This window comes from Sardina pilchardus, chromosome 2 (assembly GCF_963854185.1).
Source record: "Sardina pilchardus chromosome 2, fSarPil1.1, whole genome shotgun sequence".
Lineage (NCBI taxonomy): Eukaryota > Metazoa > Chordata > Actinopteri > Clupeiformes > Clupeidae > Sardina > Sardina pilchardus.
In genome coordinates, this window is record NC_084995.1 from 12,921,017 (window position 1) to 12,942,811 (window position 21,795).

Here is a 21,795-nt window from a genome sequence, read left to right on the forward strand (position 1 = left end):
CGAATGATGTGGAATACTAAACAATGCTAATGCTAACCTATGCTAGTGAATGATGTGGAATGCTAACCAATGCTAATGCTCTCTAGGCTTGTGCTGTGAATGATGTGGAATGCTAACTGATGCTAATGCTAACTTGGGCATGTGAATGATATTGAATGCTAACCGATCTTGCCAGCTGACCAACACCATAAACTGTAGCTTTCAACTCAAAAGCCTCAAAGTTCATAGCACAATGAAACCAACCAGAGAAAAACAAATATGTTTTGGCTATTGGGCCACAGGATTACAGTTATATCACAAATAGAGATGTCTGGTTGTAGCAGTCATTCATTCCGTCTTAAACTGGAAGGAAGGAAAGAGACAGAGAGAGAGCGAGAGAAGCAGGGCAGGAGAGGAGGAGAGGAAAGGAAGAGAAAGAGGGAGAAAGGGAAAGAAGGAGGGGAGGAGAGAAGGAGAGGAAGAGGGATAGAGAGGGAGAAAGGGAGAGTGATGAGGGAGATTCCAGATGGCAACTATGTCAGGAGTTCCCCTCTGTACTTTTTAGGGTGGGCTCTAAGCGGCGTGAGGTGGGGTGGGGCAGTAGGGCAGTCGGGGCACATGCCCCAACCTCAATGCTGCCTCTCCATGCCAATTCACTGGTCTATGAAAGCTTACCGCTGCTGCTAACAGAGCCACTGTTCGATAGCTACCCTAAACCCACACCAACCCAGATTTGGCACGCATCCCTGTCGTCGTGGCGACAGGCGGAGGGCACATCCTCATACGGTATGCGAGGTGCGACGGCACGTCTGACAATACAAATTAATTTAGCGCAGGAGAGCGACTGCGAGAATTTTAAAGATTGATGGAGCAGAAATTTCTCAAAGCTTCTGTCTTCTACACATATGCGCTCACACACACACACACACACACACAGTTTTATGCTCCCCAGCATCTGTGGAGAGAGGCGGCTTAATTGCCTGCTGATTTGCATAATTGTGCATATTAATGAGTTCCAGCCTTATGAATATTCATACTTTTTATGTTTTGTTGTCTAATTAAAAAAGAGGGAGGGGGAGGGGGTCAGAGTGAAGACAGCATCACGAAGCAGTAGAGGGAATGAGAGAGAGACAGAGCAAGAGAGAGAAAGAACAGGGGAGAAAGAAAGAGGAGAAAAAGAGGGGTAGAGTGAGTGAGTTAGAGGGGTGAGAGGGAGAGCGAAAGAATGGAGAAAGAGAGAGGGGGAGAGAGAGAGAGAGAGGGAGGGAAGGGGGAGAGAGAGAGCAAGTGAAAGTGTGTGCTGGAGAGATTGAATCACAAGAAGAGAAGTGTCGTCATGACAGCCGTGATCTACAGCACCATTCAGGGATTTGAAGAGTCAGCAGTGAAGCCAGTCCAACCAGAGACAACAACAAATACATACACACACACACACACACACACACACACATAAAGAAACTTTCCACGCAGCATCAATCACACACACACACAACCAACTTTAAAAATAAACTACGCACAGGCATGCAACACAGCCGACACACAATCAACTAAAAGATGAGGAACTGGGAGAAGCACAATGAGAGAATGGGGGACTGAGAGAATGATCACACACACAAGAGAATGGAAGATGACTGCAAGAGAGCAGGATATTCACACACACACACACACTTATAACTTCAGTCTTTTCATATCAATATGGGAATGGAGAATGACAGCGAGATAGCAGGATATCCACACACACACACACGCATAACTTCTTCAACTTCAGTCTTTTCATATGAATTGCCCCCAATGGCACCTCCATTTTGAGAATTTGTGGGTGATGGCCAAGTTTGAGATCACAGCTCATTGTCCATGCTTCTGAACAGAGCACAGCTCCCTCTTTCAGACTACCCTGCTGGTAAACCCACACAGTTAACCATCACTGGATACACACTGGATAGCTCAACAGTTGAACTCCACTACTCCTCAGCCACTGGATGCACTAGACATTCCTCAAAACACACACGTTTCACATTACTCATTCCTCAACCCCAATGACAGCTGAACTAAGTGGGAATTATGGGTAATAGCGGAGTCCTCATTTCTGCTGCGCGACATCAGTCAGTGGTGTCTACTGAAGCTCTCGCCTATGAGCTAAATGTGTCAGGAAGTCTGGGTGCGCGTGTGTATGTGTGTGTGTGTGTTTGAAAGAGAGCAGCAAACTTTACAGGACTTGTCTGAACACATGGAGCACTTACTCAGGCAGTCAAACTTAGAGGAGGGGAATGGCAGGCCTAAGGGCTATAGTGTGTGCATGTGTGTGCGAGTGTGTGCGTAAAACCCTGATGGGGCTTTGGGACAAAGGGCAACACCAGAGTGTATGCATCACAGCCTACGACAGCATGAACCATGAGTCAGCCAACACACACATGTATATACACACAGACAGACAGACAGACGGACACACACACACACACACACACACACACACAAATACACACAGCCCCTTTCAGCGAAGTTGAGCTTTAATTACAGGGTGAGAGAGGTTGGAAGGCCTCATCAGCCCTGAGTCACTGACTGGGAACACACACACACACACACACACACACACACACACACACAACACCACACACAGACAGGGGGGTTACGGGGGTGTTTAGTTAAGGGAGAGAATGCCAGGGCTCTTTGTCTGTTCATTCTTTTCTCATGCCACATGCCAAGTGAGTGAGAACAGAGACGAGGAGGGCAAAACTGGCACACTCAATCCAGACGGCACGACCGGACCCCTGACACACACACACACACACATATATATACACACACACACGGAGTAGGCGCCTACAGCACTGCCTGACTGAAAATACACACCAGCTAATCAATCGCTCTCATAACTCTGCACCTCTGATACCTTCATTGATGACACATAAATAACAGAATGACTTGGTGGATAAACTCAGTTCATTAAATCAAATTAATTTAATTCCAATAAGCAGGCAGGGGCTGGGGAGTGGAGCCAAGAGTTCAATGTCTGAAAGTTGCTACCTTCATGTGATCACACACACAATGGAAAGTCACATATCACATAGACCCCCACCCCCACACACACAGACATGAACGAACACACATATGCAAATGACTCCATTTTTGTGCTTTTCACTGGAACATGAGCACGGTAAAAATAATTTCAGTCATTCTCACTTTCAGCCCTCCAGTAAACGAAACTAAAGTGGGAGATGTGTCTTAGACTGGAACACACACACACACACACTATCAGCTTACGCAAGTCATCTGTTTAACAGGCCACATAATACTACGATTAGACCAGAGAACAGAGTTTTTTTTTTTTTTTTTTTAAAACAGTTGTTCAATATTTCCTTTTTCTTTAAAATAAACAAATGGAAACTAGAGTTTGTCAGTATAGGCATATTCAAAAAGCTGGTAGCCTGATGACTCCATTAGGAAGCTCTAACGGAAATCTAAAGTGTTCTCCGCAGCCAAGAGACACTTATAGCCTCTGGTCCCCATAGAAACCGAGACACCTATAGCCTCTAGTCCTCATAGAAGCCAAAAGACACCAAAAGCCTCTAGTCCTCATAGAAGCCAAAAGACACCAAAAGCCTCTAGTCCTCATAGAAGCCAAAAGACACCAAAAGCCTCTAGTCCTCATAGAAGCTAGTGGTGATGCCTCATGGGTGTCAGTCTTGGTCTAAACTAATTAGTGACGAGCAGAATATCAAAGCTCTACACAAACAGAGACACAAGCCCTCTATAACGAATCCAGAGATGTGTCAGAGACAGACACATGCTGGTGTCTTAGTGTGCACGCAGGCTGAATGTATGTTCACGGTTATGTGCGTGTGTGTGAGTGTGTGTGTGTCGTGAGGTACACCATGATAAGAGAAACTCCACCACTTGTGGTGTTTACGTCTTGTTTTCATGTTTGTGTTCTTCATGGCGGGATGGCGGTCCTTTGATGGTGTGTGGTGGATCGGTATTAGTCACCATCTCTCTCTGTCTCTCGGGTCGTAAAAGCCCTCACCTGTCCGCCCACGCGCTGACTCAGAGAGGGTGCGACGGAGCTACACAGTCGTGTGCAAGCACACGCAAACACAGATACATATACCCTAGTACACACACTTACATATCAGTGGACAAACACATAAACACACCGGCATATGAATGGACAAGCATACACAATTGTCTTCGGGGCATAATGACTAACAACTTCAATTGAACTGAGTGTGTGTGTGTGTGTGTGTGTGTGTGTGTGCGCGCGCATGTGTGTGTATTGTCAAACGATGGTGAGGTGTTTGCTGTCTGCTGGACAATGGCTGTAGCCGTTAAATCTTTTGAGCTTCGACACCAACTCTGTTGTCCTGTTTCAGAAGAGTGCCCCCCCCCCCCAAACCACACAACACAAAGCTGTCTTTCCTCAACGACTCCTCTTTCTCTTTCTCTTCAGCTCTTGTTCTCCCTCTACCTCTATTCCCTTCGTTCTTTTCTTTTCCTTTCTTTCCATCACTGACACCAGGTCCGTTGTTGGCTTAAAAGCATCAAGTTTCCCATTGAGGTGACAAACAATCGCATGAAAGGCATGAGGACATAGAGAGCAAGAGAGAAAGGGAGAGATATGGCATCAGAGAAGGACAGGGACAGAAACAGAGAGAGGTAGAGCAAGAGAGAGTACTAGAGTAAAAGGTGGAGAGAGAGGGAGTAAGGGAGAGATATGGCATCAGAGAGAGACAGAATCAGAGAGAGGTAGAGATAGAGAGAGAGAGAGTACTTGAGTAAGAGGTAAACAGAGAGAGGTAGAGAGTGGTGGAGTGAAAGGTAGAGTGAGTGGTAGAGGGAAAAGATGGTTAAATATGGGTGTTTTTTAGGGGGTGGGGGTTCCTCTTTCTCCTCTTACACAACATCATTAAAGAAGTGACAGGTGAGGAACAGATGAGAGGAGTGGGGGAGCAGGAAGTGAAGAAAAAACAAAGAGAGCAGGAGGGGGGGGTGAAAGAGGGAGTACATGGAGGACAGAGAGATATCAGACACCAGTGAAGGTTTCCCTCTGAACACTGCAGCAAAATCCACAACTTCCATACCATGCAAAGGCCCAGACAGAGGCCCCTACCCATTTGAATGAAGACATCAGTTCAGCTGTGCTACTCTGGCTAGTCTGAAGTGTGCTCCTGCACACACAGCTGTGTTTAGTTCCGTGTGTGTGCACATGATGCAAGGTCCTTCACCGGGATGGTCCGACTGGACTGGACTCCAAACTTTAATGTCTGCACGGACTTGTGCAAGTTGCAATTCACTAGCTCAGGGCCAGGATCAATCAAAATCCATTAACACTTTAACGTTACACTCCATCAAAACCATCTCGTCTTTTGGTGCGTGTGTCTCTATGGCCTCACAGACTCAAGACTTTGGTCGTAAGGGCTTAGGGCTGTCCCAATGTCAAATTTCAACGGTCTGCATCGGTGCACCTTCACCTTCTGGGGTCGATAACAAGGAGCGCAGAGAGCAAACGGTAAACGGCTGCCTGGAAAGCCCTGATATTCAGCCGGGAGAGGTCTACATCACACAACAACTACAACAATAACAATAACATGGGCTACCGGACTGACTCATCACACCACAGAGAGGGTAAAAACAAGCAACGTGGTCAACCAAGGCATGCTTTTAAACTGGTTTTACATGAGCTTGCGTGGTATGCCTTTAAATGCGTTTAAGAGAGAGAGAGAGAGAGAATGTGTGTGTCTGCATGTTTGCATGTGTGTGTTGACAGCATGTAGAGCTGGGCATTTTTATAGGCTCTTGGGGTGGGGGGGGGGGTCTGTGAGAAGCGACACAGTGTTTGTAATTGGAGAGAGAGGGGGCAGTGAGTGTGTTTATGTGTGTGAATCTGTGTGTGTGTGTGTGTGTGTGGGAGGGGGAGATCTCAGAGGTGTCCCTGGAGGGGGGGCCAAGTCTACCATTTGGCATTTACAGCTTCAACAACACAGAGAAGAGGTGTAGAGAGAGAAAACAAGTAGAGGAGGAAGAGGAAAGTTAGAGTTATAATAACATGAGCATGGACGAATGGCGAGAGAGGAGAGTGTGTGAGAAAGCAAGTGTGTGTGAGAGAGAGTGACTGAGTGTGTATGTGTGTGTGAGAGCGATAGAGACAGAGTGAGTGTGTGTGTGTGTGTGTGTGTGTGTGTGAGAGAGAGACAGAGAGAGAGAGAGAGCAAGCACCACAAAGGCAAGAGAGGAGAGCATGACAAACAGTGAAAGTGGAGGAAGGAAATGCTGCTTACCTCCGAGCGTTCTGATCTTCCCACCAACACTAGGCACCTCAAACATCTGCAGAGGAGAGATGGGGAGGGGAGGGGAGAGGAGAGGGGTGATATGTTAAAGAGGGCAGGTCACGGTGACTCATATGAGAAGTGAAAGCCTTCTGCGGCTGAGAGAGTGGACGCGGGGTTTCACAGCACAGGCAACACACAGCAGCACCCTACATACAACACACACCGGCCCTCTGTTTGTTTGGATGTGGGGGCAGGAGTGTGTGTGTGTGTGTGTGTGTGTGTGTGTGTGTGTGTGTGTGTGTGTGTGTGTGTGTGTGTAAACTGGAGTAAGAGTGAGACTTTTGACTGTTCATCAGCAGGCATAGTTGAGGTGTTTCTGTGTATTTAATTGTACTGGAGGATGGGTGCAGCCGTGTGTGTGTATGTGGTGATTTAATATGTGTTTTTATTCTCTAATGAGGTTAACCCAGTCAAGGGGGCTCTGCCTCAATCCCCCGTAGGGCACTGAAGCTCAGATGTCACACAGCAACCATCAGCTGTGTGTGTGTGTGTGTGTGTGTGTGTGTGTGTGTGTGCGTGCGTGTGTGCAAGCGTGTTTGTGTGTGTGTATGTGTGTCTATTTCCCCTCCACATTCCCTGTACATAAGTGTGTGTGTGTGTGTGTGTGTGTGTGTGCGCATGTGTGTGTGTGCCCAAGTTTCCGGTATTAGCTGAGTGATTCAGCAGCACAGCGCTCCTCTGGAACGCACAGCTGATGCTGCCCTGCTCACACTGACTGCAGCTGCCTCTGGGCAAAACCCGGCTCTGATATGGCCCGGTTGTGAGCCGTATCCGGCCCATGGGCAACTCCAGAACCCAGTGTGCTGAGCGGTGGAGACTAGACCCGCTCATTCACCCCTCCCTTTTGTGGGGTTGGGGTGAGTGTGCTCTAAACAGTCAAGCAGATGAGCTTTAGAAAGTCGTAATAAAGCTGTGAAAAAGCTAGGGCAGGCACACATGGCCACATGACTAAATTCCAAAACACACACACACACACACACACACACACACACAGAAATGCAAACGCGCGCACGCACACACACATGCAGACAAGGAAATGAGGAAGAGAGAGATCAGCAGAGGGCAGACAGGGATTTCCTCTCCTCCTCTTCCTCTGACAATGACAGAGAGAGACCGAGAGAGATAGAAAGAATGAGATATAAAAGATATATATATAGAGCGAGGAAGAAAGAAAGAAAGAGAGGGAGAAATAAGGATATAGAGAGAATGAGAGAAGAGGAGAAAGAGAGAGAGAGAGAGAGAGAGACAGAGAGAGAGAGAGAGAGGGAGGGAGGGAGGGAGAGGTAGAGATAGAGAGCTAGAGAGATGACCCAGTCTGGGACAAGGTCTTGTGCTCCCAGCAGGGGCCAAGGATTACTTGGCCATAGAGCACACACGCACATGCGCACACACACACAGAGACTCAAACACACATCCTATTTAACAAACACCACGGTCTGTCTGTCAAAGGCTCACTGGCACTTCATTGCCTCCCCATAAAACCCAGTTCCTGTTCTACAGAACATCCAACACGGGGCCCTCCCTTCAGGACTTCTTTCCATCCCAGCGACGTCCCCACACTGAGGCTAGATTAGACCTCCCGATCTCCCATACAGGTCGTGGGAATGGGGGGGGGGGGGGCACCGATCACTCCTCTTACACCTTTATTGTTCAGTTATGCTGGTAACAAACCCCATTATTGTAGCAGTTGCCCGTCAAACAGGGCTGCTTCTATGAGTTGCCCTTTTATTGCATCAGGAAACTAACCAACTACTGGTCATAATCACAACCTTGTCATTATCATTACACATTGTTATTTTTGTTGGAGTAAACATAGTAAAAAGTAAAACAAAAAGAATAACAAAGTCTAAACAACAAAACACTCATAGCTCTTCACTACATAAAGATACAACAACATTAACTATACACACATATAGGGAATTATGAATATAAGCATATTCACTGAGCAAAATCTCTTTTTTCTGTTTTCAAAACAAGATCCCAAAGATCAACAGCATGCGAGCAGTCATAACTGGGCGATCACACTGCCTGATGTCTCTGACTTAACCACACTACAGTGCACACCAGCAGCCCTGCATCCCCTTAACACAGTACCAATGACTGGGCTGGCCAGTTCAGTTCTGACTAGCAATAATCATCTTAATTCTCTTCTCTATCTGCACCCCAATATTTTTTTTTTTGCCACTGCACTGAATTATTCCTTATAACGTTTCAACAACAACACAGAGACAAATAAACAAACACACACACAACATGCAAACAAACTCTTATACAAACATACACAGGTGCAGAAAACACACACAAACACACACACACAGAGGAGCAGTAGAAACAGCACTTTTAACTCACCGCGGTAAAGTCCAGCAGGTCGCTGAGTTCCTTGTCCGTTCCCACGGCAGCCATTGGAATGAAGCCTCTGGTCTCACCGCACACGCTCACTCAGCCACTGAGACTAGACTAGTCCTGATCGAACAGACAGACACAGGGAGAGACGGAGGGAGAAGAGCCCCAGCAGAGAGGGAGAGAGAGAGATGGAGGGAGTGAGAGACAGGCAGGGAATGGGATGGACAGGGACACACACACAAGAGTGAAGACACTTGAGAACTGTGGACTTGTAGGTAGGGAGCCACTCAGGAGACACGCCAGTGTGTGATTGGCCAGATCCGGTGTTAGAATCCCCCTGCACCCCGCCCTCCTGCCCTGCCACCTCCAATCCAGAGCCACTTCCTGCTGGCCAGACTGATCTGCTGAAAGTAGACGGAAACCCTCAGGCACGTGCTGGCTGGCTCTCTCTCTCTCTCTCTCACACACACACACACACACACGTACACACACCTTGGCTCAGGCGGAGGTGTTCATCCTTAAGCAGGTCAGACGTTGACGACTCACGCACTGACATCCAGGCCAGGTCCAGCCATGTTACGTTGCAAGGCCACACACACACACACATACCTTGTTATGGTTACCTGGCCCCAGACTGACCTGGGCCAAGCACCACACCAGACAGACAGGCCAGGGCAAGCTTACTAACTAACTAACACACCAGACACACGCACGCACGCACACACACTGAGGGCAGTGGAAAACCGTGGTGTACACATGAAGGTTGTGCTACTTTCCTGATACATTCACTGTTGCCCTTCAGCAAGCCACATATAAATGTGTGTGTGTACAGAGTTGAGTATTTGACTATCCAATCAAATGCAATCCAAAAACATGTGGTATACACACAGCCCTAGTGTGGACAGGCTCAGGGATTTAGAAAACATTTCTTTTTAAGATAGGTAAGGTGCATGCACCTTCACAAACTGAAGAATCATACAATTCAAAATGGTGGCCAACTCGGCTGGATGGGTCAGCCATAGTTTGGATTGGGCCTTTAGGGTGCTGTAAGATAAGCCCATTCCCTGTATTGTTTAAAGAACACACCAACATTTTGGGAAATTAGCTTTCAAAGGTGCTACATACCGCCCAATTTCACAAAATCAAAAGATAAATTATCCATTGAAGGATTCTCAGTTTCATGGATGAACACTAAATAAACTGATCCCCACAAATTAAACATGCATGCAACAAGTTGAGACACACAATGCCCTCATTATACATACAAAATCAGAGGACCCCTCCCCTTTTTTGCTCTTTTTTCGTTCCCTAAGTCCGTGCCTATTTAACTTTTGCAAAGCACCCTGGGTAGGCTCTGGGTTTTCCCAGCTGCAGCCTATAGGAACTGAGGTCATGGTTAACCCCGACAGATCCACAACCCCCCCCCCCCCCCCCAACCACACTCTCTCTCACTAGAACCCTGACCAAACCTCATCAGAGAGCATAGCCTCTAACGCCACAACACGTTCTCTCCCATTGGTCAACCCCTGCTCGCCCACTGGTCAGCCACTGGCACCGCAGCGCTCACGCTAACAGCAGCCTCCTTCCTCTCTCTCCACACACACACACACACACACACACACACACACACACACACACACACACACACACACACACACACACACACACACACACACACACACACACACACACACACACCTCGTTTCGTCTGGCCGCCGTCCAGGCGTAGGCTCTTAAAAACAACATCAAACGCACCAGCGGTGGCTTTGATAGCATCGTGGTGAAGTGGCTCTGGTGCAACTCAACCGCCTCGTCTCCTCTACCCTCCTCTAGCAGCGGCCCTGGTAGAGTCCACTGCACAGTGACCACAGATCAGCCGGGCAACAGCGGGTGCACAACTGACGTGTTAAAGCTATAGTCAGAAGTCCATTTTTTGTGTGAATGTGCACACTGATTACAGTGGAAACTAATTGTTGCTCCGCAAACGTAGCGCTTCAGCTACATACCTGTTGTACCCTGCCCGTGAGGTGTATTTGTGGGTCACAGTTACACGGCTGTGTGCGTACAATGTGGACACTCATCTCCAAATAAGCCATTTGGGCTCCGATTTGAAGAACTGAACTGAGCTGCACTGCACTGCACGCTGACACTGATTCTGGAGGTTACTTCACTAGACACTGGAACAGGACCAGCCCTGAGAAGGAAGCCACGTCTGGGCCACAGCTGGGCCACAGCTGGGCCAAAGCCTGCTTCGGAGTCCTGCTGCTAAATGGGGCATTCAGCCAAGGGCTCTGAGTGGAGACCATGATCTGACGGCATCTGTCTGTGGCTCCGCGTCACACTCCTTCACCTCACATACACACACTCGTAAATCTCAACACAAAAAACGTACACATAAACAAAACACACAAGCAAAAACAGACACACACACGTACACATCGATACACACCAATACACACTTTTTAACAAAATTCCCTTTGACCACCAGCACTCATTTCACGGCACAAGTTTCCACACACACACACACACACACACAGCAGCGTATCCCTGTAAACCACATGAAGTCGGACGTCACTACTCTGATTGTCTGGTGCGTGTGGCCTGCAGCGCTGCCTGTCACCGTAGATGAAGTGTGAACTATCAGGGGGAAGAAAACGTCTAAGGTGTGAAGCGTGTGAATGCCACATCTAACTGCCTCAACCAATGGTGACTCAGTTTAACCCATCTTGTTGTTCCCACAATCATGTGACCTTCTCTGAGGATCTAACAAATATCTGCATCCTATGCTACAGCTGTGACCACATGGAACATGTTAACAGAAGGACACCAGTATTTTTTTCTGTCAAGGCAGAAACTATCATGACTGGTTTGGTGGGGGGGGATACACACCCAAGTCAAGGTGATAGCCAGGGAGTTTATCAAATAGCCGCACACCGATACCAATCTTGATAGAGACTGTGCCGAAAAATCGGTTAAATAAATCCAAAAAGAGATCAGAGTGTACGGCTACGCTATATATTTAAAGACAGAAACTAAGTCATAAACATGGCAGTGATCTAATGAGTTGTAATTACGATGTCCTTATAGAGTGTTAACAAATGTGTCATCACCATGTCAACCACTATAATCCCATAATATGTTCCTGTGGGCCTGTGTAATGTAGTCTATCGGTCAGTCAGCACATACGTATAGAATGTGGAACATGGAAAATGGAATACAGAATTTGGGAATTGGAATTGAGAGTGTTGAGTGAGTGACATAGCAAGGTAACGAGGGCTGTTCTGTTTTTATTGATATTACAGAAGAAGAAAAAGCCACAAAAATTGTGGATCCAAGGCAAGTATAGTAGCCTGACACGGTCATTACATGACCTGTTCCATCGCAAGATGGCAACAGGTTAATTTGCTCTCTAAAAGTCTAAACATGTAGAATTTAGCTTAAGCAGGCCTGGCCAATACAGCGTATTGATATAGGCCTATTGTCACCAAGACAACTGACATTAGGAGTGAGTAGGGGTGTTGCAGTAGCCTAATTATTTCACATGAATGGGAGCTTTAACAAAAAAAAAAATCCATATATCTAGGCTACTACTACTAATTCTGTGCATGGTTAATGGTGCCTTGAGGTTAAGAGGCAACATTGAAGAACTACAACCAGATTATTTACCAGACCCTTGGCTACGCAAAACATCCTGCCATAAATGCTGAAAAAATTAGAACTAGCGTTGACACACAAACAAAGACAAGTCAAGCACAATGGAGGGGGATTCAAGGTCTGTTTAAAACCTTCAGAATGGGCAAGGTAGACTGACAACTTAATGTCAAAACTCTGATGACAAATGTTTTAGCACCGGGAGTCTGGTCCTATTAGACCTTATTATATGTAACTGTATGGAGCAACACAACTTGAACACCACCCAACATCTTTAACACTGTCGAGACGCCGTAACAGCCCTCCGTGTGCTCAACTGTTGATTGGAAAGGCGAACACAATGAACCGGACAAGGACGTCATCAGGGCACAAAAAAGAGAAATTATGCGAGGGGTTGACCATTGTGTTTGCTCATCCTCTCAGAAATGGACCAAGTCGTGGTGGTCAGGCGCCGACCCCCTACCCCCACCCCTTCAAACTCACACCATCCAATCCACCCACCCCCTTCTCAACTACTCGCCTAGGCCCTCCAGATGGAAAACATAAGTTAGGCCTACTTGTTATTGGTTGTGAGGGAATTCCTCCCGTCGGTCGAAGACATTTGCGACATTACATCGCCGTCGGATTAAACACGCACTCATGTGCTAGGGTGGTCTTGGGAGATTTGCGTTGGTCGGTAGGGCCGTGTGCTCGTTCACTCGAGGCCTTCGGAAAGTTCGCTTGACTAACCTGTCCGCGGGAGGACAGAGGAAGTGCGTGCGGAATGATTTCCAAACCGGCCAGCACTCGAGCACAAAGCCTCAGCACAGGGTCCCCCCCTAAAGTTTTGCGAGACTGGATTGAGCGTGAAAACCCCGACCGGGCCGCTAATAACAGGGATAATGGAGAGGCCAACAGAATAGAGATGACCTTATTCACATTAACCGATTATATTACCAAAGGCATTGGTGAAGAGGTTTAAGTTAATTGCAAGAGAATATGAAATAAACGGGCCTACATTAGCCCGGTTGAAAAAAAACATCAAATCAGTAAAGCGACCAAAAGTAGCAGCATTCACATAACAGTAAGACTGTGAACTGAAAGTCAAATTACCCGTGATAAAAGGTGACTTGATTAATCCGAAATGTTGTACAAAGCTAACAAGGTCCTCAAGCTGCACAATATAATTTCAATAGCTAATATTCTTTAAATCTGTCCATGAAGAAAACATAAACACAAGAAACTCCATTCCCATTCTACTAGGAGTGGAAATAGACCGTTTTGGTTCGGTTAAACTTAAGGGAAAGTAACTTTTTAAACTTGACGTTGTTGCCAAAAGTGAACAAAGAAGTCATTTCCCATCGGGCAGCACAGCCCACGGTCTACAACTAGCTAGTAGCTTTACGCACTAGTCAAGACAAAAACTTGGGACCCCGCTTCATCATAAACTAGCTCAGCTAGGCTAGGCTATGCAGCTAGCTACATTCACAGTACAACTTGAAGTATTTTATGCAAAAGTTAACCAAATTGTTCATAAGGGGGGGTTGAAGTTATTGCTAGACTATGCTGACTGTCATAAGTTCAATATTAATAACGAGAAAATATTTACCTTTGCTCTTCAGAAGTCTTGCATCCAACAGGAGAGGATAGTGTTCTCGGCAGAAAGAAAAACATAAAGTTGAGGAGAATCCCCCTCCCGTGCTTTAGAGCCCCAAAATTGGCCGAATGAAATCTTCGCTTTTCCTCTATTCCAGGGTGCGCAGAGAGTCCAAGTAACAATATCGATAATAATGTTGCCGAATACACAATTGTTCCGAGTGCTAAATCGTTCTTACGGCTGCTACAATTGTAACCATTTCAGCCTCAGAGTAGACATTTTAGCAACCTCCACATTGTCAGTCCGATTATAGTATCCCTCCGCGCAAAACGAGGAGGTTAGCTCCAGTGCGGTGTCCGGTTACAAACGCCCAACTGTAATACTGAACGATTAGATAAGATATCGACTTTAATTTCGATAACAGATCAACGGAGAACTTAACAAATATAACCCCAAACTAAAGGGGGAGAGCCATGACATGCGTTTGATGTAGTCTTATGCAAGGCCTCGAGGTCTAGTATAGCCTACGTCCACACGCGGAGGAAGACCACATACACTGAGGCGCGATTCTGCTGAAACAGTGCGAGATGGAATGATAAACCCGTAGGTATCTGGCCAATTGGAAACCGAACAAAATTGATGGGCAGGCTAAATCTCCCAATAAACACCCCTAAGCCCGCCCACCTCAGCGAAAGGCCGAGGGAGTAGCTGAAGGAAACTGTGAATGCTGGATATATTGTTTGTGTATCATTCCCGTTCGCTGCAGTAGCTGGTAGGCCTATATTTTCTTGGAGTGATGACCAGTGTTAAAGAGAAAGAGAGAGAGAGAGAGAGAGAGAGAGAGAGGGAGAAAGAGAGAGAGAGAGAGAGATGCTTTATTATTATTTTTGTTTCATTGAATAGCATAAACAACATTCTGTATTTGAGTTCTGTATTCTGAAACTCCCACTCCTCTGTTTTGTTATTGTTATTATTCCTCCCTGTGCATTTCAATTGAGAACTGATCTGGTGTTAGCCTGCTAGAAAAATCTCAGCCTCTACACCAAGTCAAGGAACAGTCATGGTCCCAGTGGTTTTGGGACAGAAAGTAGACTATAAAGTTTATTCTTCGTTATTCATGGATACATCTCCCCAACAAATAGGATAACTGTCAGCTGCATGAATATGTCCACTGATGGGTGAAAACCACCTGGTCGTTCTGGTAATTTTTTGTCCACAGACCCCCTGGAAATCCCTACCTTATGATTTAAAAATATCCCCCAACGTTAGTAGGTTACATTAAAATGATAACGTTACCAAAGTCCAATGTTTTTTTGTGTAATTGACTCAGCAGCACTCTGAAGCCACTGGGTTGAGCGGTTCATTGATTCAGTAAGAGTTTTAGTCCTCGGGGTGTGATTCGGCACCCACTCTTGCTAGGTGCCAGTTGTGGCACCTCTGACACGACAGAGCTGAGTGCTTGCTTAATTGGAGGGCGCCGAGGAGCCTTCAAAGCACCCAAAACCTTCCCAAACAGAAGTGCACACAGGAGCAAATGGTGTCACCCTGACTGAAGGTGTGAAACAATTGGGGGTTTTTTTAGGAGCTTTTTTTCAGCAGAGGGCAAGAGGAAGCGGCAGGAACATTTGGTGTTTGTCTTCACACTGTAAAAAAACGCTGTCAGGGTGCAATCAGTGCACCATTGCTGCTCTGCTTCTCTGTGGTGTTGTGAACTCAGTGATTTCCATCTCCTTGAAGACACTTACACATTTAAACATTTCAAAATCCATAAGCACAATTAGACATAGTCATGATCATATAGGCCTATATATATATTTTACATATTTTTTAACGTGAACCATAACATTTTCCTGGTTTATGAGATTTTATGGAGGAGCAGAGATATCTGGGTTCTGGATGGCAGATGTAGTTTCAGTAAAAAAAAAAAAAAAGCTGTGCGTCATGCCATGTGTAACTGAGGTGCAGTTCTCTGCTGTACTCTAACATGCAGTCAGTGCAGTTAGCGGCTTGCTATTTTCCGCAATGAATTTCACATATTTCAAGAGGAGATTTTGCTAAAAAAATAGATAAATAAAGAAAAACTTCCTTGACTCCAGACAATATAAATAGTCTCATGTTGCAGAATGAGGTCTGTTCGGACTCTTCTTGATTTCTGTACCTCATGTGTGTCTTTGAGCTGCTTAAACTACATGGCCAAGTTGCTTATCTTTCCCAAACTGGAAACACTGTTTCTTTGCTTTGAGAAAAAAAAAAGGTGAAGTTCTCTGTCGCTAAAAATTAATATGTTAAGAATTCAGATGCAAGTTTGAGCCTGGTGTTGGACTCTGCTTGTTTGCATAAGACAGGTTACACACACAATGGTGAAACTGAATCTGTATCAACACAGCTCACTTTTCTAGGCAGTGTTTCACCTTACTCCCCATCTGGCTCTGATCTGATCCAAATGTGGTCATGTCTATGGTACCAATCACGATCAGGGTCAGTCAGTGCCATATCAACACCAAGCCCATTCAAAATCCATCATGATCAGGGCCACTGCAATAGATATCAGCACCTGACAACCCAGACAACTGTTTTTTGCAACTTGTAGACCTTGTCACCATCACCTCCATTTTAGTGAGAGTAAAACAAAATCACTTAACTTTAATACACATAGCTGTGCAGCCAGATGATGATCGAGGGTAACATCCAGGCTTCCATGAAAAATATGATTTTATTAGGTCAAGGCAACAAGTGAGAAGTAAGATAACAATTTTCTTAAAGGCTATAGTGCGTGGAGAAAAAACAGCTGCTCTGAAAACCGTTGGACCCGGAAAGAGAATTATCAGACCATTACATCATGACTTGATAACTGAATAAATATAAGCATGGAAGGCTGTTCACAAGCTCATTTGTTTCTGAACCTGCCACTATGTAATTAGTGTATACATAGACCACTTGGTTGTTGCACCTACTGTATGTGAATCAGCAAAATATGAAATGATTTGGTGTGTGTAAAAATTGTTATTATTGGGGAAACCATACATTCAGTGTTGGATTGAACATGTAAGGAGTAAAATCTAACAAAAGATGCAGTTACAACACAGCTAACTCACCAGCGGAGATAAATGAGCTCCTGAACCGCCTTCTGTGCATACTGACACTCATTCTGAATATACCAAAAACCCTCTACAGGAAAGGAACAGACGTTCTTGGAAAGATCAAACAAAGCTTTACTAATAACATGTCGAAGTCACTCATTTAAAATCTTCAGTGTTCTGTTCGTGTCTCAAACGCATCACATAACCTGCAGGGCCCTTATGTAACCTGATGGTCATCATAAGGGCCCTTTCCACTAGGCTTTACACCATAGTGATTACCATGTTATTACCAGGGCTCTAAAACAAAAAGACAAAGTCCACATTAAATCCTTCTATCTTGGACCTATGATATTTTAAAAGGAGGAGGAGATTGATGAAAGTATCTGAGAGTAATGACTAAAGGACTATAGATAGATAGATAGATAGATACTTTATTGATCCCCAAGGGGAAAATCAAGGTCTCCGTAGCTTAAGACTCCACACACAGAATACACTACAATGTAAATATAATACGTATAATAAAATTACAAATCCACATGGCTAAAAAGAACAGTAAAATATACTTAAGATACTAAAACAAGGATCCACATGAATGTGCTAAGTGATATGAGTGAATATGAAACACTGTTGGTGGTGTAACAGATGTAATTACTGGCAATACACATCACAGGATCTCCTGACCTGGACGGTGAAACCCTCAATAGAATACAACACGGCCAGACAGCTGAGGCAGTGCTGCTCTAGCATAACAAAAAGACAGGGTAGACCTGAACAAGAAGAGAACGATGGAGGGGGATGGACTGTGTCATTGTTTTAGAGGTGTGTCAGTATACTGGGCTCAGCTGTCTCTGACATGGAGTGGTTGGTGGATGGGTGGATGGGGGATTTGTGGTTGTGGTTGGGTGTTGGGTGGCTGGGTGGATGTTGGGTGGATGGATGGATGTGGAAGGGACGGTGCTGGGTAGATGTTGGTTGGGTGGCTGTGGATGTTTTAGTTCTGAAGAGGAGACAGAGCCATCAGTCAGACTGAAAGCCTCCTGCAGCATGCGGATAACCATGGAAACCACATGTTCAGTGAAGATGAAACAAACAGAAAAAGAAAAGGTCCACAATTGCAGCACACAGGGCTGGACACACGAAGAGGCAACAAACTAAACAGTATGGTGTATATTTAGAAAAAAAACATACATGGGAGATTATGTAGGTTATGGATGCTACAATGAGGCTATGACACAACCCTCACCTCTGACCCTGAGGAGTTTGAGAAATCAAATATTTTCAGGCATCGTGAAAATAAATTCTGTTCAAGTTAATATTTTCAATCTATATGCAACTATGATAGCGTTGCCGTATATATCAGTCAGCCCATCCAGATCGCTGTCTTTATTCTGCTTAGACCATCTCCACCCTTGCATCAGAGGACTGTGGATTTAAAGGAGAAATCCGGTGATTTTTCACACAGATCTCCGTTTCTTGAGGTCACTGAGCACTGTCAGCTAAACAGCTCACACACACTCTGGGGCATGAACATGGTCTATGAGCCTCTATGTTCGTGCCCCAGAACCCCCATACTCGGTGACCTCGAGAAAACAGAGATATGTGAAAAATCGCCAGATTTCTCCTTTTATCTTTACCAAGGGTGACAATAAATTTGAAAGGCGTTGTTTGTCGAAGGCTCGATAATTAAGGTGGTTCAGTCCAGGGCAAAAACAGGACTGTGAACAGACCCGAGCTCTCTCCATGCTGTTGTGGAGAAGATGATCATATCAACAGGATGAAGCTCTCTACTCCCATGCTGACGTCCGAGCGGCCCACAGCAAGCCATTCTCCTCCGGCCTCACAGAATACGTCTCTTTCTTCTCCTCTGAACTCTGATCTATTTTGGTTCGAAGAGGGGGGAATACATTTACCCAAATCACACATTAAACATTTTCAAAAGATATCAATGGATCAAGGTCACTGCGTGCTGCCGAACTTTCCACAGTAACACAGTTGATGCTTTGTTCCATAAATTGACAAATAGCAAAATGCAATTTTGTGATGGATTCACATGATGGAAGAGAGAAGGGGACAGAGAATACTGTATCAGTCATCTGGAGAGATGTCTCCTCGCTCAGAGGCCTAGACGGAGGGCTGAGAATGCATTTCAAATGCACTTAATGATATTATGGAATAAGCCATCTAAATGGGGAGAGGCAGGGACAGGACAACGAAGGAACAACAGAGACACAGGCAGGAAGAGCAGATTTGCAGCGATGGTTTATGGTTCCAGTGCAGCTCTGCAGACAGAAACAATCAATCTGTCACAGACAGACAGGCAGGGAGACCAGCTGATAACAGAGAACTGAAATGAGACCCCTCTTTTTTTTCTTTTTTTTTTTTTGAATGTCTACCACAGCGACCCTTGATTTCCCCGAAGTGAAGATCAGAAGTTCCGCTGTACAGGAAACCAAAGACTCAGGCCGACCCAGTTCTCACTAACTCCTCTGTCCTCCCAACACCACCCACCTCAAACACCCACCGTTCAGAATTCAGATTTTAGAATTCATGTCCACAAAGAACTTGGAATTAGGAACACATTCCAGAATTGGGAACCCAGGATTCCGAAATTGGAATGGATTACAAAATTGGATTCTTGATTCAAATCAGTCCCCATAGCACATGTCAGGTTGGTATGAGGAATGAGCTGGAGAAGTAGGCTGTGTCCTTTGGGTCCTCCCTGAGCAGTGTGACCTCTGGCCTTGGCAAAGGTCACCACAGACCTGCCTAACAGAAGTGCAGGGGGGTTCACCTACCGTCGCTGTGGTAACCCCCTAAACAGACAGCCGACGCTATTGGTTTGTGCAGGTGCTTCATGTGAAAAACCAAATGAGGTAAATGTGAGCACAACTACATCATTATTTCACACACACACAGAGGCACACACACAGACCCACACCACACACACACACACACACACACACACACACACACACACACACACACACATAGATACACATGCACACCTGTCATTCTCTCATGCAAACACATACAAACACACACACACACACACACACACACACACACACACACACACACACACACACACACACACACGTACACAGGGAGACAGAGCCAACCACATGAAGACCTTTTGCAGACCCTGTGTAAGATATATGTCACTTCCTCTGCAAGTATTCTCTGCCTGACAACACTCCTACCAGTGTAGCAAACACAAATATAACAAACATACATTACCTTGTACATAGAGATAAACAAACACAAATACAACAAACATGTGTGTACCTTTGTATGTATACAATACATACATGCACTCACCATGCACTGATATGTAAAAAAGAAACACTCAATTCATACACAACAAAACAATAGAATTCAATTAATTACGAATAGTAATGATGTTATTGTCCTATAAGCCCAGTTAATGACACACACACTGTGGTTCTTGTGCTTGTGCTTGTCTCATGTGCTGTGATTATAGTTTGAAGGTGTGATGGATGTACCAGGACCTGGTTTCGGTTGGGTTTGTGGTTGGGTGTGGGGACTGGGGTCGGACTGGCTGTCTCTGTCTCCGCAGCCGTCTAGGCCGGAGAGAAGGTCACGCTATGGGACGGCACCCACACGAGGGCTGGGTTTTCCTCCCCTCACTCTGGCGGGTTATCTGCCCCATTTTCTGTCACCCACCCACACACGCACGCACACACACACACACACACACACACACACACACACACACACACACACACACACACACACACACACACACACACACACACACACACACACACACAGATATACACACAGACACACACTTACTCAAATTCAATTCAAATACACACACACACACACGTACGCACGCACGGACACACTCAAATACATACCCACACACACTCAAAGACACACACACACACACTCTCTCTCTAAATCCCAATATCATCTGTAAGGTCTAAACCCTGAACCCTCAAACACTTAACGGACATCTATAACTTGACAAATGATCAAGTTTGCAGCGGTGTAAGGATTCAAAAGCTAATAGCAGGAATGGGACAACACCTGTGATGATTAAATTGACAACACACAAAACGTGGAGGTGGAGGGGGGCTTGCAGCAGCAGCACACTCCTTCACTTCACTTCCTGTTGGCCTGACCAGCTAACCCCAGCGCTACGTATCTCAGCTACCGTGCAGCACTGCGGTGGTGCGGTTCACACAAAACTGTGTGTGAGTGTGTGTGTGTGTGTGTGTGTGTGTGTGTGTGTGTGTGTGTGTGTGTGTGTGTGTGTGTGTGTTGTGTGTGTGTGTGTGTGTGTGTGTGTGTGTGTGTGTGTGTGTGTGTGTGTGTGTGTGTGAGAGAGAGAGAGACACAGAGAGAGAGAGATGCAGACAGAGAGATGCAGAGAGAGAACCTTTAAAAAAACAGCTTTTTAAAAACACAAGACCAGAGGTGTAATTAATTCACAAACATAGTAGAACATTTGCAAACAGTTTTCAGTTTTCTTTGAACGTTTGCGAACAATCGCAAACAGTCCGAGGAGGTAGCCTACACTGTAGCTCTTCGAGAACATACAGTGGAACTGGACGAAGGCAACAATGGAATTACCATTCGAATGGAATGTTAGCACCAAAACGATGAAATGTAACTGTTCGAAGAAGACATGTTCACCACCAGTGCGCCTGCAGGCGTACGGCCGTACGCACTGTGCGTACCTTGAGACTACTCATCAAGGAGAGAAAATTGCCCTTGTGCGTGTGTATTCACATCAAATTGGCCTACCATAACTTCCCAACTATGCACAGTATCCCATTAGCCGCATGCCATCAGGCTATTTACAATTTTCTATATG

At 45.6% G+C, this 21,795-nt stretch overlaps 1 protein-coding gene across 8 annotated transcripts in view; it reads right to left on the reverse strand.

Annotated features, from left to right (window-relative positions):
- LOC134063559 (transcription factor E2-alpha-like) overlaps positions 1–14,426 on the reverse strand; it is a 36,928-nt gene extending 22,502 nt beyond the window's left edge. For 3 of the 8 annotated variants that reach the window (XM_062519159.1, XM_062519141.1, XM_062519132.1), the window contains exons 1-3: positions 13,885–14,423; positions 8,652–8,765; positions 6,252–6,297 (exon numbers count right to left, since the gene is read on the reverse strand). In XM_062519159.1, the coding sequence (XP_062375143.1) occupies positions 6,252–6,297; positions 8,652–8,705 (100 nt within the window). In that variant the 5' untranslated portion in view covers positions 8,706–8,765; positions 13,885–14,423. Of the gene's footprint in view, positions 1–6,251; positions 6,298–8,651; positions 8,766–13,884 lie in introns of all 8 variants that reach the window. The other 5 variants (XM_062519175.1, XM_062519168.1, XM_062519181.1 and 2 more) reach the window with 4 other exon arrangements.
- Between the last annotated feature and the right edge of the window lie 7,369 nt (positions 14,427–21,795).